This window comes from Ranitomeya variabilis, chromosome 4 (genome assembly GCF_051348905.1).
Source record: "Ranitomeya variabilis isolate aRanVar5 chromosome 4, aRanVar5.hap1, whole genome shotgun sequence".
Taxonomy (NCBI): domain Eukaryota; kingdom Metazoa; phylum Chordata; class Amphibia; order Anura; family Dendrobatidae; genus Ranitomeya; species Ranitomeya variabilis.
Genome location: NC_135235.1, coordinates 194,318,716 through 194,334,719, shown reverse-complemented (window position 1 = coordinate 194,334,719; position 16,004 = coordinate 194,318,716). Strand labels below are relative to the sequence as shown.

General features: G+C 44.9%; 1 protein-coding gene across 1 annotated transcript in view; it reads right to left on the bottom strand.

Annotated features, from left to right (window-relative positions):
* The window catches only part of LOC143770173 (uncharacterized), a 33,634-nt gene continuing 17,630 nt past the window's right edge, over nucleotides 1-16,004 (bottom strand). The window contains exon 3 of the mRNA XM_077259519.1: nucleotides 1-385. Within this exon, the coding sequence (XP_077115634.1) occupies nucleotides 220-385 (166 nt within the window). The 3' untranslated portion in view covers nucleotides 1-219. The remainder of the gene's footprint in view (nucleotides 386-16,004) is intronic.

Genomic DNA, 16,004 nt, shown 5'->3' with positions numbered 1-16,004 from the left:
GGATCATACGCTGATTTTATTTTGGTATGGAGTCACAAATGCAGGTACGGTATTGGATATTATTGTTTAAAAAAGAAAAGATGAAGGCTCATCTATATATTCAAGACAAGAAGTATCAAAATAAGTTTGGAGATCCTGAATATATATTTCACACTATCTGTGATGTAGACGCAACTTCTGTTCCTGGAAATACATTTTTCTTTTTTTGTTGCATCCATGTTATCCGTTAGCCACAGCAAGATGTATTGTGTCCTCTTCATATATTCCGCCATCTAATGCTTTCCGAAGCTTGAACCAGAAGAATTCATCGCCCTTGGGGTCTTCAGGCCAGTTAATGTATGTATTCTGCTTTATCAGCTTCCGTAATTTGTGATAGGCAGAAAGTCTAAAAAAGAAATTGAACAACATAATGAGCAGTGAGGATCTCTGGCTGTGGGAATAAAAGCCTATCATAACACAATAGATGTTCTCATCGCACAAAGACTTCAATGGCTTTTTTAACATTTATTTTTACTAATGGGATTTCTAAAAGCTAAACCATCATGAAACAGGACCTGACAGAATCCAAAGGAAAAAATAAAGCAGATGAAATCTCACACACTCAGATGACTCAAGTTCACCAGAGGACAGGAAACACAGTTTTTGGAGATTATGGCTCTGATCCTTTATTTTCTACTATAAATAGCTCACATCTCGTCTGTCCAAAAGTGTAAATTTGTGTGGGAGCTGACCTATCTCTTTAGTGCTTTTAGCGAGAAATTTTAAAAGAGGATTGGACCAACATCTTCAACTGGACCAATATCATCACCAACGTGTGGGCATCAAGGTAAATACTCTGTAATGGAGACCATGTCTGACCAAGAGGACCTGGTAGAGGAGGGAACTCCTCAACAAGCAGAGCTGAAGACTTAAAGTAAAGGCCTCCATGCACATTGGATTAAGGTAGGTTGTTGGTTGAATGATGAATAGAAAAAAACTTCTATATTTAAAATGCGCAGAACGAAGTTAGTTAGTAAAATATGCATGTATTCTTTATTGCAGTATAATTAAAAAAAAGGATGAATCCCCTATAAAATGTCAGGCACAAAACTGACTAAGTTAGCAGGAAGCCTCTCATATTAATACTCTACATAATGTTATATAATAATGACAGTCTATTTATCTGCATTGAAGATGGAAACTCAGAAAGAATGAATATATATATATATATATATATATACTGTATATGTATTTATAAATTTATGCTCAAAATGAGCGATGCACAGGGAGAGAGAAAGAAAAAAATAACATATAATAGCTTACATGCGCAGTGATATTAATGGAAGCTCACCTGGGGAAAACACACCCAACGTGTTTCGCATTGAGCTTTGTCAGGGAATGACAATTTAATATGCTATTGTAATGCTGACACAACCATACACATTTTATTTTATATTACTGGTTATATACAAAGCAAAAAAGCACAGAATGTCTAATTCTCCATAAAAAAATCTATATAAAAATGTGCAGGGGTAAGTATATAAATCAGCGCGTTTTACACCTGCTCCATAATAGGAATCCACAGGGGTAAAAACGCTGTTGAAAACTGCACAAAAACTGCGGTAATTTCACAATAAATCTGCGGTAAATCTGCAGGTAAAACTGAGGGGATTTAAAAAGCGCTACAGTTCTGTTCAGTGATTGAACTGAACTGAATTGAAAATGAACTGAAGGCCGCCAGCTTTCAGTCATGGGGTGTGACCGGAGCAATTACAGTGACCACTCACAGCACTGAGAGGCAGCTGTGAGCACATCCTGGCAATGACTGACAGCTGGCTCAGCGGTGCATCACTGCAGAGCCAGCTGTCAATCAATGCCAGGGTGAAATTATCGTCGCCACTCTATGGTTTGAATTGTGACTGCAGCCACGTCGGCACGCCTACATGACTGAAAGCCGGAGGCTCCTTGGGGAAATAAAGTGAATTTTCTCCCATTTGCCACACTTTCAGTACTACCTGTAGCCTGAAGATGAATGCTATTGCAGATTAATAGTTATTGTGTCTGACAGGTTCCCTTTAAGCAATTCAATCCTCAAACTTAATTTTCTCACAAGCAACATGCACACACCTAATGTTCTTAAATGTAATCCTATTGTATCTGTTTGTCTCTCATTACACTGCTTAGTTTATAGGATTTTCAGAACGTGGATTACCTGTGTGCAGAGCTTATATACAGTTCTGGAGTAGTCATTGTAAGGGTTCACACACTAGTGTATAAGGGTTCGTCACACTGATGTGTAAGGGCTCGCTCACACTAGTGTATAAGGGCTCGCTCACACTAGTGTATAAGGGCTCGCTCACACTAGTGTATAAGGGCTTGCTCACACTAGTGTATAAGGGCTTGCTCACACTAGTGTATAATGGCTTGCTCACACTAGTGTATAAGAGCTCGCTCACACTAATGTATAAGGGCTCACTCACACTAGTGAATAAGGGCTCGCTCACACTAATGTATAAGGGCTCACTCACACTAATGTATATGGGCTCGCTCACACTGATGTATAAGGGCTTGCTCACACTAGTGTATAAGGGCTCGCTCACACTAGTGTATAAGGGCTTGCTCACACTAGTGTATAAGGGCTCGCTCACACTAGTGTATAAGGGCTTGCTCACACTAGTGTATAAGGGCTTGCTCACACTAGTGTATAAGGGCTTGCTCACACTAGTGTATAAGGGCTCGCTCACACTAGTGTATAAGGGCTCACTCACACTAGTGTATAAGGGCTTGCTCACACTAGTGTATAAGGGCTCGCTCACACTAGTGTATAAGGGCTCGCTCACACTAGTGTATAATGGCTCGCTCACACTAGTGTATAAGGGCTCGCTCACACTAGTGTATAAGGGCTTGCTCACACTAGTGTATAAGGGCTCGCTCACACTAGTGTATAATGGCTTGCTCACACTAGTGTATAAGAGCTCGCTCACACTAATGTATAAGGGCTCACTCACACTAGTGAATAAGGGCTCGCTCACAATAATGTATAAGGGCTCACTCACACTAATGTATATGGGCTCGCTCACACTGATGTATAAGGGCTTGCTCACACTAGTGTATAAGGGCTCGCTCACACTAGTGTATAAGGGCTTGCTCACACTAATGTATAAGGGCTCGCTCACACTAGTGTATAAGGGCTCGCTCACACTAGTGTATAAGGGCTCACTCACACTAGTGTATAAGGGCTCGCTCACACTAGTGTATAAGGGCTCGCTCACACTAGTGTATAAGGGCTTGCTCACACTAATGTATAAGGGCTCGCTCACACTAGTGTATAAGGGCTCGCTCACACTAGTGTATAAGGGCTCACTCACACTAGTGTATAAGGGCTCGCTCACACTAGTGTATAATGGCTTGCTCACACTAGTGTATAAGAGCTCACTCACACTAGTGTATAAGGGCTCGCTCACACTAATGTATAAGGGCTTGCTCACACTAGTGTGAGCCAATTCATGCCACCAGCTGCACATCACCAGTATGGCCACTTGACCATGCCCAGTGGAGGAGATTGGCCACTACATCATGGGTATGTTCGACATGGACATTCTGGGGGTTATCCACAAATGGGTCCCGCCAATACCCAGGATTATCATATTCGCCAATACCAAAATGCTCAGTGCCAACATGTTCCACACCCAGTCCCTTCCATGCTCCATCATGCAGCCTCAGGCACCACTCAGGCTCATGGTCAATTAGGCACACAAAGTAGCCAAAGCACTCAGGCTGCGGCCCCGCCATCTCCACCTTCATACATAAATTTGTAATGTTTTTTTTTATTTTTTTTTACATTTTTTTACATTTTTTTTAATGTTTTTTTTTTTAAAGTTTAAAAAACATGCTTTGAGGGCTTATAATACTGCCCATAACTTCCATATGTTGTGAATATGGTTATTGTGACATACAAACATTCTGTCAGTAAACTGAGTTAGCTAAAAGTGTGTGTATCTTTTTAAAAAATATATTGGTGATGATTTTAACATAATTTTGAAAACACATTTTGAAAATACATCACAAGATTGAAAATGTAACATCATTTTATTTTACACACATAACCAAAAAAATTTAGAGCATAGACACTGCATTCTCTTGCCATGGAGTTGATCCCTCCGGGGAAACAAAATAACTAGTAAAGACATCCCGCACTTCAAGTCCAGAGGGGGGACGATGTGCATGATGTCCATGTGAAGTAGTCAGGACATTATTTGCATCCTCCACATCATCACCATCATTTGCACTACAGTCCTGAATTCTTGTGAAGTTGTGAAGAACAACACATGCTTTTATAACTTGATTCACTTAATTGAATCGCAGACTGTAGAACACGCCATTTGGCACTCAGAATGCCAAAGGCACACTCCACCAGGCGTCGGGCACGGGAAAGGCGGAAGTTAAAGATTCGACGCCAGTGGTCCAGGGTTCGGCGCGGATAGGATCTCATGTGGTTCCTAGTTAATTGGAAGGCCTCATCACCAACCATGACATAAGGGACAGCTTCAAGATTAGACTGTGGTAGCTGCCGTGGAGGTGGGAGGTCCAACTGATGACTACGCATACGATGACCCATAATAGAAGAATGGAACACTTTGGAGTCTCCTGTTCTACCATAAGCCCCGATATCAACTATTCGAAACATGTATGCGCTGTTGACCAGGGCCAACAGCACCGCAGAAAAGTATTCTTTATAATTATAATATTGGGAGCCAGAGTTGGGTGGCTTCCGGACACGGATGTGCTTCCCATCCAGGGCCCCAATACAGTTAGGAAACTGGCATGTCTCCTCAAACCCACGGGCAATACGCAGCCAGTCTTGCTGTTTTGGCTCAGGCATCACCGACTGATGCAATCATGTCTAAATTTGTGAGCACGTAGCCCGAACACTGCCTGAAATTGTGGATTTGCTGATTAGGAACTCTAGATGTAGTGCCACGTAGGACATATCAGGCATATAGGGTTAGGACATATCCATGCATCATCATACCAAGGTTACGAAAAAATAACATTTACAATGGAGAGTGCAAACTAAGCCCTGCCTCAAAAAGTTACAGCAGGTGTAAAATGCCTAGGGAACATAGCAGAAATACAAATAGCAAGTAATATGAAAGGCATAATGATCTTATTTATAAAAAATAAAACCTAGGCGGCAAAAAATGATAACAAAGGAAATGTATGTGCAGAACATACATCAAATACATATGCAACATACAGTTTTTGGACGTACTGTAAAGTAAGTAGAAGCCGCGGAAATAGCCTTGCGCATCAAGGTGTCCTTATAGGTGATACCAGGGCGCAGAGTCTCAAGAAGAATATCAAATGTGTCCAGGCTCATCCAAGTATATTGGTAAAATTTGTCTGGATGGCTGCGTAGTGCAGCATACATACGATGAAAATGGCCTTTTCTCACCCGTTGCCTCATAAGTGGATATGCAGCGCCCCAGAGTCCTGGTCGTTGCAGTACTGTCACTCCGCCACTAAGGGGAGTAATGGTACGTCTGATGGCATTTAAGGAGTTCACCTGACCAGGTATCACAGTCACACATTACACTTCATACTCCGGCCACCAGGGGGAGCAAAGGGTTCTATGTATTAGGCCACTCCTCACACTTTGGTAAAACTGGGGGCTGGATAGGAAGTTAGGAAGAAGCTGACTGGGTTTTGCCCAGGCAACACCTAGTGAGAGAAGAGGTTGCTTGGGAAGATTCAGGGTGGTCCCTGTCAGGGTGGGATCCTGACAGAGGCCTAGCGAAAAGGACAGATTGTTACGGAACCGCGCCTGCACTTCATTGCGGCGGTATCTTAAGAAAGGATAAGAAGCGAGGTTTATTGTGGAGAAGTGAGAAACGAGATCACAGCACAAAGGCGAAAGAACCAGTAGGAGTCGTGCCCCGAGATCGGCAACATTCTACTGAGGCGCGTAGCCGGTGGCCGAAACGCCGAGGAAGTATTGGGCTCCACGCATTTTTTCAAACCAACGGCAGGGCAGTTAATTATAGGTTGGCTGCCTCACCTAAATCACCTAATGAAGACAATGGAGGCAATTGTGGGAGAGGGGCGCCTCTAGGGTCCCTATAAAATAACACCAGGCCTATCCCGTCATACGGGTGCGTCCTATCCATATCATCTGGGGGACGGAGAGAGAAAGAACAGAAACATGCACGACAGTTGTGAGGACTATCCCGTGGTGCTCAGCAGGGAAGTACTACAACACCCAGGCGCTAGTAGGAAGGCACTGATTTCCACCTGCAAAGGGAACTCTGGATGTGCCTTCGGACCAGCCGGTCTCAGCCAGCCCAGTTAACAGTGCTCTGGATTGCGGATGTCGAAGCCTTCAGTAAAGAGGTAAAGAGACTGCAACCCTGTGTCCTCGTTATTTACTGCGACCTACACCACCACCTACACCTTTTATTGGGCGCCCCTTAGCAGGACCACGGACCGGGTCGGGCCACCGTGACATCCTCAGAACCGAGAGACCCGGATCCGAGTACCCCGCCGTCCTGCGTCTGGGAGCCGCTCCAACTTGGCGTCACGAACAGGATCTACTTAAGCCTGAAGAATCATGTGTGCCTTGGAACTGTGACTGAATTGTGCTTGAACCGTGATTTATTGCAAGGACTGTGTATTGCTATTTGCCGCCAAAAATTCCCGCCAAAATCGCCACCATTACGAGGAGCGCCGAAGAAGAAGAAGGGCGTGCCATGGGAGGAGACTATCAAAGCGGCTCCAAAAGTGGCGACCGCCCCCTCCGATTATTGCTGCAAGATGATGACCTGCCCCGAAGCAGAGGAGAACCGCCCCCTGATTTGCAACGGCGGGAACCAAGACAAGAAGGAGCCCCACCCTGGGAAGATGGCGGAACCAGGTGTGTGTGCAGCTGCCGACTGCGGAACAGCGAGGGTGACCAGCGAGTACCGGAACTACGACGAAGTGATCCCGGACTATCCCCACCGACTGGAGGCGGATCCGAACCCACTGCAGCTGGAGGATCCGGACCTCTTGGAGCCGCAGGCGGGGGAGCTGAGTCAACCTATCCTGAACACGGAGCCAGTAGACGTGAAGCAATGGAATGTGGAGCCGTGCCGGAGAGACGCCTTGGAGGAACCGCGGTCCGAGCCGCTGCCGACTCCAGTGTCCTCATCAGTGGAACAGATTGGCATCGATGGAACCACATCAGACGCAGGTATGGAAAGCGCCCCTGCTCTCCCGACCGATCCTGCTCCCGTGACCGCTCCCCGTCCCGACAGTGACCGATTCCTCTCCGCTGAGCTGGTAGTGGTAACCCCCGACACTATGGAGAAGCTGGTGCCTCCGTTACTGACGACTATGGGAGAACCGCTAGATGTGAAAGAACAGAAACATACACGACAGTTGTGAGGACTATCCCATGGTGCTCAGCAGGGAAGTACTACAACACCCAGGCGCTAGAAGGTAGGCACTGATTTCCACCTGCAAAGGGAACTCTGGATGTGCCTTTGGACTGGCCGGTCTCAGCCAGCCCTGTTAGCAGTGCTCTGGATTGCGGATGCCGAAGCCTTCAGTAAAGAGATAAAGAGACTGCAACCCTGTGTCCTCGTTATTTACTGCGACCTACACTACCACCTACACCTTTTATTGGGCGCCCCTTAGCAGGACCACGGACCGGGTCGGGCCACCGTGACATCCTCAGAACCGAGAGACCCGGATCTGAGTACCCCGCCGTCCTGCGTCTGGGGGCCGCTCCAGATACATACGATGAAAATGGCCTTTTGTCACCTGTTGCCTCATAAGTGGCTGGACCCACATTCTTCTACGCCTCCTCGGATCGACAATCACTGGGTAAGGTGCTTCAAAACGCTGGGACAAAACCCAGTGTAAAAGCACCTGCTCAGTGTGGTTAAAGGTTAGCCTATATGACATGTTGCAGACAAATCAGCTCACAAAATACACCAGCAAAAACTCTCAAGCCAAGCAAGGAGCAGGGGACTTGTTCTTGAGCCGATAAATAGGGTCACACATTAATTTCCAATGATTGTCAGCCCAGGGAACCATCATTTGCTCATTTTGCAAGTGTGTGAGAAAATCTCACCATATGGATGACACACGGATACTTTTTTGAGAAAAAAATGCATTCTGGCATTGCACACGGATGACATACGGATGACCATACAGAGAACATTTGTGCGATTCTCAGCAGACAAAATCGGACAGATTTTTTATACATTGTGTGTGACTCCAGCCTTAAAGAGGGAGAATGAATGAGATTTGTCTTTCATCATCATATAAAATTACGAAAAAAAAAATGAAAGCACTTGATAATGAAAAAAAATGTAATTTTTAACGTGTTTATTGAAAAAATAGTAAACATCACAATTCAGCAAATAGCATGGATATATTTGGTGCCCCTGTAATCGTAATGACCTGCACAACACAGCGAACAGATTAGTTATGGGGATCGGTAAATGGCATAATAAAAGGCGTGTTTTATGTTTTTATCTATTAAAGCCATTAAAAATGTAATGAAAATGTAACGCTGAGGCCGTGATAACACGTAGCCTCAATTCTGCCTTCTTTCTATTGCTTGTCACTGGTGTCATTTGTGAAGTATTAACCCCTGTGAATCTCATCCTCCGGCATAGGAGACTGTGACTTTGTATATTTTTTCCCTTTTTTCTGTACATCATAATGGTGTCAACTTGTCCCGCGAAAAAAAATACAGCCCTTTTATGGCTTCTTTGGCGGAAATGGAACAAGGAAAAGAAAGAACTACAAATATAAATAAAATGAACTTCAATATTAATCATATTTTTGTTCTCATTTACTGTAGATCCAGGTATAAAATGTTCCTGTTCTGCATTTTCTACATGTGTTCCGCTTTTAGACACATCAGAATTTTCTTTGCTATGGTCGACCTACAGAAAAAGTCCCATCCATCTGTCCAGTCTCCTGCTACATCTATAGGGCCGATCTTCGAATATATCCTGTATAATATCGCCATCTAGGGGCTATCATAAGGTATTAATCTATGTTCATGTTGAATTGATTGCAGTGGGCTTTTAGCCACATAATTAATATAAATAATAGATATAATGAACCTCTCCATTTTTAAAAAAACAATTTCCAAGGTCCAATCCGATTCTCCACATATTTCACAGAATGGAAATTCATATTATTCAAGCACATGGTGACTGCAAAACTCAAATGCAGATGGGGCAATAAGCTTGAGTGTTTCCTCTCATATTGACTGATCAGAGCGAGCACTACTTGAACTTAATCTGTGCGCACTTGTTAGGGTATGTGTCCACATTCAGTTTTGCTTCAGGCTTTGGTCAGGATTTTATGCAGGTAAAATCCTGACCAAAACTGCACCTGAGGTCACTGGCAGGTCACCTGCGGTGTTCCTGCGTGTTTTGCTCATTGTAGCAACATGCTGCGTTCTGAAAAGATGCGCTGCATGTCCGTTTACGCAGGTGTGCCGCATGCGTTTTTTACTGCACAGTGGAGATGGGATTTCATTAAATCCCCTCCACTATGCTGTAACATCTGGACGCTGCGTTTTTGACGCTGCGGCTCAGCGCTGCGTCAAAAACGCAGCGTTTCCTGAACTTGGACACATACCCTAAGGATGGTGGACTGTGCTATCGCTTTACAACCCCTGAAGACACCAACCACGTGATGTGTTGTATTGTAATGTGAATAATGCCTTGCGTCTTTTGTATACACTCACCGGCCACTTTATTAGGTACACCATGCTAGTAACGGGTTGGACCCCCTTTTGCCTTCAGAACTGCCTCAGTTCTTCGTGGCATAGATTCAACAAGGTGCTGGAAGCATTCCTCAGAGATTTTGGTCCATATTGACATGATGGCATCACACAGTTGCCGCAGATTTGTCGGCTGCACATCCCAAAGATGCTCCATACAAGGCAGGATGGATCCATGCTTTCATGTTGTTTACGCCAAATTCTGACCCTACCATCCGAATGTCGCAGCAGAAATCGAGACTCATCAGACCAAGCAACGTTTTTCCAATCTTTTACTGTCCAATTTCGATGAGCTTGTACAAATTGTAGCCTCAGTTTCCTGTTCTTAGCTGAAAGGAGTGGTACCCGGTGTGGTCTTCTGCTGCTGTAGCCCATCTGCCTCAAAGTTCGACGCACTGTGCGTTCAGAGATGCTCTTAGGCCTACCTTGGTTGTAACGGGTGGCGATTTGAGTCACTGTTGCCTTTCTATCAGCTCGAACCAGTCTGCCCATTCTCCTCTGACCTCTGGCATCAACAAGGCATTTCCGCCCACAGAACTGCCGCTCACTGGATTTTTTTTCTTTTTCGGACCATTCTCTGTAAACCCTAGAGATGGTTGTGCGTGAAAATCCCAGTAGATCAGCAGTTTCTGAAATACTCAGACCAGCCCTTCTGGCACCAACAACCATGCCACGTTCAAAGGCACTCAAATCACCTTTCTTCCCCATACTGATGCTCGGTTTGAACTGCAGGAGATTGTCTTGACCATGTCTACATGCCTAAATGCACTGAGTTGCCGCCATGTGATTGGCTGATTAGAAATTAAGTGTTAACAAGAAGTTGGACAGGTGTACCTAATAAAGTGGCCGGTGAGTGTATATTGTTTCAGGTGGATTGTAATGTACAGTAAAGAGGGTGATAAGTATTGTTAGTATAATGTGTTTCTGCATAGTGTAAGGTATAGTATAGAATGTAGATAGTTGACGATAGGGTAAGATAGAGTTAATACATAAAAAAAAAAAGAAAAGAAAAAATGCGGCACTCACCCGACGTCTTCACCAACATTTATGTCCTTTATTTAGCATAAAAAGCCATTACAGACGTGGCGCGGCATCGGCAGGAGTGTACAGGGGAGCGGGAGAGTGCAGAGAAGAGACGACGGCCGTTTCACGCAAAGGCGCTTCTATGGGTCCATGTGAGTTGTCTTGGTGATGTCATTTCCTTTTATAGGATTAAACTCACCACAATATACAAAACCATATATACAAATTAAAAACAACTAATCTCAAATTCCTGACTGCATATTACAAGCAAATTAGATAAAAATTGCCATGTCAAGCTTATCATTAAGACCCCACAGACCTTGTGCATTTGTTTTTAGAATCCATCTGGCTCTGTTGTAGTAGTAATTTATTATGATTACCGCCTTGCTGTGGAAATTTAACCACCTCTAACCCTGCGTTACAGGCTGGGGTCACCGCAGTGTTTTTTCATACATGTGTTTCACAAAGCGTACACGCCCTTTACTGTTATGACCCCAATGGCGAGGGTCTCAGAGGAACAAGTAAGTCTGCGAAGTACAAAAATCCAGCTCATAGGGCAGTGGTAACTGGGTTGACCATATATCTACTCCTAACGCCAACACTAGAAGTAGCCGGGGAACATGCCTACGTTGGTCGCTAGATGTCTCGCGCCAGCCGGAGGACTAACTACCCCTAGAAGAGGAAAACAAAGACCTCTCTTGCCTCCAGAGAATAGACCCCAAAAGTTGGATACAAGCCCCCCACAAATAATAACGGTGAGGTAAGAGGAAATGACAAACACAGAGATGAACTAGGTTTAGCAAAGAGAGGCCCACTTACTAATAGCAGAATGTAGTAAGATAACTTATATGGTCAACAAAAACCCTATCAAAAATCCACACTGGAAATTCAAGAACCCCCGAACCGTCTAACGGCCCGGGGGGAGAACTCCAGCCTCCCTAGAGCTTCCAGCAAGGTTAGGATACAGATTATGTACAAGCTGGACAAAAATGCAAACAAAAACAAATAGCAAAAAGCAAGAAAGCAGACTTAGCTTAATCTAGCAGGAACCATGATCAGTAGACAAGAGCACAACAGATTAGCTCTGATTACAACGTTGCCAGGCATAGAACTGAAGGTCCAGGGAGCTTATATAGCAACACCCCTGACCTAACGACCCAGGTGAGCATACAAGGGATGGCAGACATTCCCAGAGTCAAATCACTAGTAACCACTAGAGGGAGCCAAAAAGGTAAATTCACAACAGTACCCCCCCCTTAGTAAGGGGTCACCGAACCCTCACCAAGACCACCAGGGCGATCAGGATGAGCGGTGTGAAAGGCACGAACCAAATCGGCCGCATGCACATCAGAGGCGACCACCCAGGAATTATCCTCCTGACCATAGCCCTTCCACTTGACCAGGTACTGAAGCCTCCGCCTGGAGAGACGAGAATCTAAGATCTTCTCCACCACGTACTCCAACTCGCCCTCAACCAACACCGGAGCAGGAGGCTCAGCAGAAGGGACCACAGGCACAACGTACCGCCGCAACAAGGACCTATGAAATACGTTGTGAATGGCAAACGACACCAGAAGATCCAGGCGAAAGGATACAGGATTAAGGATTTCCAATATCTTGTAAGGACCAATGAAGCGAGGCTTAAATTTGGGAGAGGAGACCTTCATAGGAACAAATCGAGAAGACAGCCATACCAAATCCCCAACGCGAAGTCGGGGACCCACACCGCGGCGGCGGTTGGCAAAAAGCTGAGCCTTCTCCTGTGACAACTTCAAGTTGTCCACCACATGACTCCAGATCCGCTGCAACCTATCCACCACAGAATCCACCCCAGGACAGTCAGAAGGCTCCACATGTCCCGAGGAAAAACGAGGATGGAAACCAGAGTTGCAGAAAAATGGCGAAACCAAGGTGGCGGAACTAGCCCGATTATTAAGGGCAAATTCAGCCAACGGCAAGAAGGTCACCCAATCATCCTGATCAGAAGAGACAAAACACCTCAAATAAGCCTCCAGAGTCTGATTAGTTCGCTCCGTTTGTCCGTTAGTCTGGGGATGAAAAGCGGACGAAAACGACAAATCAATGCCCATCCTACCACAAAAGGATCGCCAGAACCTGGAAACAAACTGGGATCCTCTGTCCGACACAATATTCTCAGGAATGCCGTGCAAATGAACCACGTTCTGGAAGAACACAGGAACCAGATCAGAAGAGGAGGGCAGCTTAGGCAAAGGAACCAAATGGACCATCTTGGAGAAACGATCACATATCACCCAGATGACAGACATTCCCTGAGACACCGGAAGATCAGAAATGAAATCCATAGAGATGTGTGTCCAAGGTCTCTTCGGGACAGGCAAGGGCAAGAGCAACCCGCTGGCACGAGAACAGCAAGGCTTAGCTCGAGCACAAGTTCCACAGGACTGCACAAATGACCGCACATCCCTTGACAAGGAAGGCCACCAAAAGGACCTGGCCACCAGATCTCTGGTGCCAAAAATTCCCGGGTGCCCTGCCAACACTGAGGAATGAACCTCGGAAATGACTCTGCTGGTCCACTTAGCAGGCACAAACAATCTGTCAGATGGACAAGAGTCAGGCCTACCAGCCTGAAATCTCTGCAACACACGCCGCAGATCAGGAGAAATAGCTGACAAGATAACTCCTTCCTTAAGAATACCCACAGGTTCAGCGACTCCAGGAGCATCAGGCACAAAGCTCCTAGACAGAGCATCGGCCTTCACATTCTTAGAACCTGGTAAATACGAGACCACAAAGTCAAAACGGGAGAAAAACAATGACCAGCGGGCCTGTCTAGGATTCAGGCGTTTAGCAGACTCGAGATACATCAGATTTTTGTGATCAGTCAAGACCACCACACGATGCTTAGCACCCTCGAGCCAATGACGCCACTCCTCAAATGCCCACTTCATGGCCAACAACTCCCGATTGCCCACATCATAATTTCGCTCTGCCGGCGAAAACTTCCTGGAGAAAAAGGCACAAGGTCTCATAGTAGAGCAACCAGGGCCTCTCTGCGACAAAACGGCCCCTGCCCCAATCTCCGAAGCATCCACCTCCACCTGAAAGGGAAGTGAGGTGTCAGGTTGGCACAAAACAGGCGCCGAAGTAAACCGGTGTTTCAACTCCTGGAAAGCCTCCACGGCAGCAGGAGCCCAGTTAGCTACATCAGAGCCTTTCTTGGTCATATCCGTCAATGGTTTAACAACGCTAGAAAAATTTGCGATAAAACGACGGTAGAAGTTAGCAAAACCCAAGAACTTCTGAAGACTCTTAACTGACAAGGGTTGAGTCCAATCATGAATAGCTCGGACCTTGACTGGGTCCATCTCCACAGCAGAAGGGGAAAAAATGAACCCCAAAAAGGGAACCCTCTGTACACCAAAGAGACACTTTGAGCCTTTAACATTTAATTCTGGCCTGGCAAACTGTTATGACCCCAATGGCGAGGGTCTCAGAGGAACAAGTAAGTCTGCGAAGTACAAAAATCCAGCTCATAGGGCAGTGGTAACTGGGTTGACCATATATCTACTCCTAACGCCAACACTAGAAGTAGCCGGGGAACATGCCTACGTTGGTCGCTAGATGTCTCGCGCCAGCCGGAGGACTAACTACCCCTAGAAGAGGAAAACAAAGACCTCTCTTGCCTCCAGATAATAGACCCCAAAAGTTGGATACAAGCCCCCCACAAATAATAACGGTGAGGTAAGAGGAAATTACAAACACAGAGATGAACTAGGTTTAGCAAAGAGAGGCCCACTTACTAATAGCAGAATGTAGTAAGATAACTTATATGGTCAACAAAAACCCTATCAAAAATCCACACTGGAAATTCAAGAACCCCCGAACCGTCTAACGGCCCGGGGGGAGAACTCCAGCCTCCCTAGAGCTTCCAGCAAGGTTAGGATACAGATTATGTACAAGCTGGACAAAAATGCAAACAAAAACAAATAGCAAAAAGCAAGAAAGCAGACTTAGCTTAATCTAGCAGGAACCAGGATCAGTAGACAAGAGCACAACAGATTAGCTCTGATTACAACGTTGCCAGGCATAGAACTGAAGGTCCAGGGAGCTTATATAGCAACACCCCTGACCTAACGACCCAGGTGAGCATACAAGGGATGGCAGACATTCCCAGAGTCAAATCACTAGTAACCACTAGAGGGAGCCAAAAAGGTAAATTCACAACACTTTACCTGTCAATACTGAATTAAAATGTTTGCGAAATCGGACCATTAAGGGTCTTATTGTTTTACCGATATAAAACCGGTTACATGGGCAAAAAATTACATACACTATATACTTACTTTTGCATGTTATGAAATCCTTCACGAAATGTTCTATAGTACCCACTTTTAGGGGATTATCAATTTTATGCAGGTGACACATACTACAATGGCCACATTTAAAATTGCCTTGCGGTATTGTTTTATTAATCCAATTATTACTGGTGTTCTGGAGCCGATTTTTTTACTACCAAATCCCCTATATTCACAGACCGCTTATACGCTAATAAAGGGGTAGAAGCCGACAAATTTCTAAAGTCCACATCATTTTGCAGAACGTGCCAATTTCTACGTATTGCCGCATGAATATCACTATCAAGGGGACTGTGTTTGAATGTAAAAGTAAACCTGCGGTTTTTAGTGCGGTTTTCTAATCTATTTTGTACTTTATTTGTTCTTTTACTGCCCCTTTCTAACAAATTGGTCTGAGATAGTCTGGCCGCTCTCAATTCTGCCTGTTGCAGTAACTGTTCTGGATAACCCCTGTTTTTAAACCGTGTTTTTAATTCCTGAATTTGATTTTTGTAACTATCCTCACTGTTATTAATTTTTCTCAGCCTTACCATTTGGCTTTATGGGATACTATGTTTGGTATGGTTAGGATGGGCACTTTGGAAATGTAAAATATTATTTGTGGCCGTTGTTTTTCTATGGACACTAGTTTTAATGGACTCCTCCCTGATTTCTACTTTTACATCTAAGAATTCCAATTCTTTATTGCCAAAGACCGCTGTAAACTTCATATTTTCGTCGTTATTTTCGTTCAAGAACACAACAAATTCATTGAAAGTCTCCTCTCCGCCGTCCCACACAATAAAAATATAATCGGCAAATCTTAAATATAGCCATATGTGCTTAAGGTATGGGTTCTGGGGCCCGGTGACATGTCTCTCCTCGAACACTGCTAA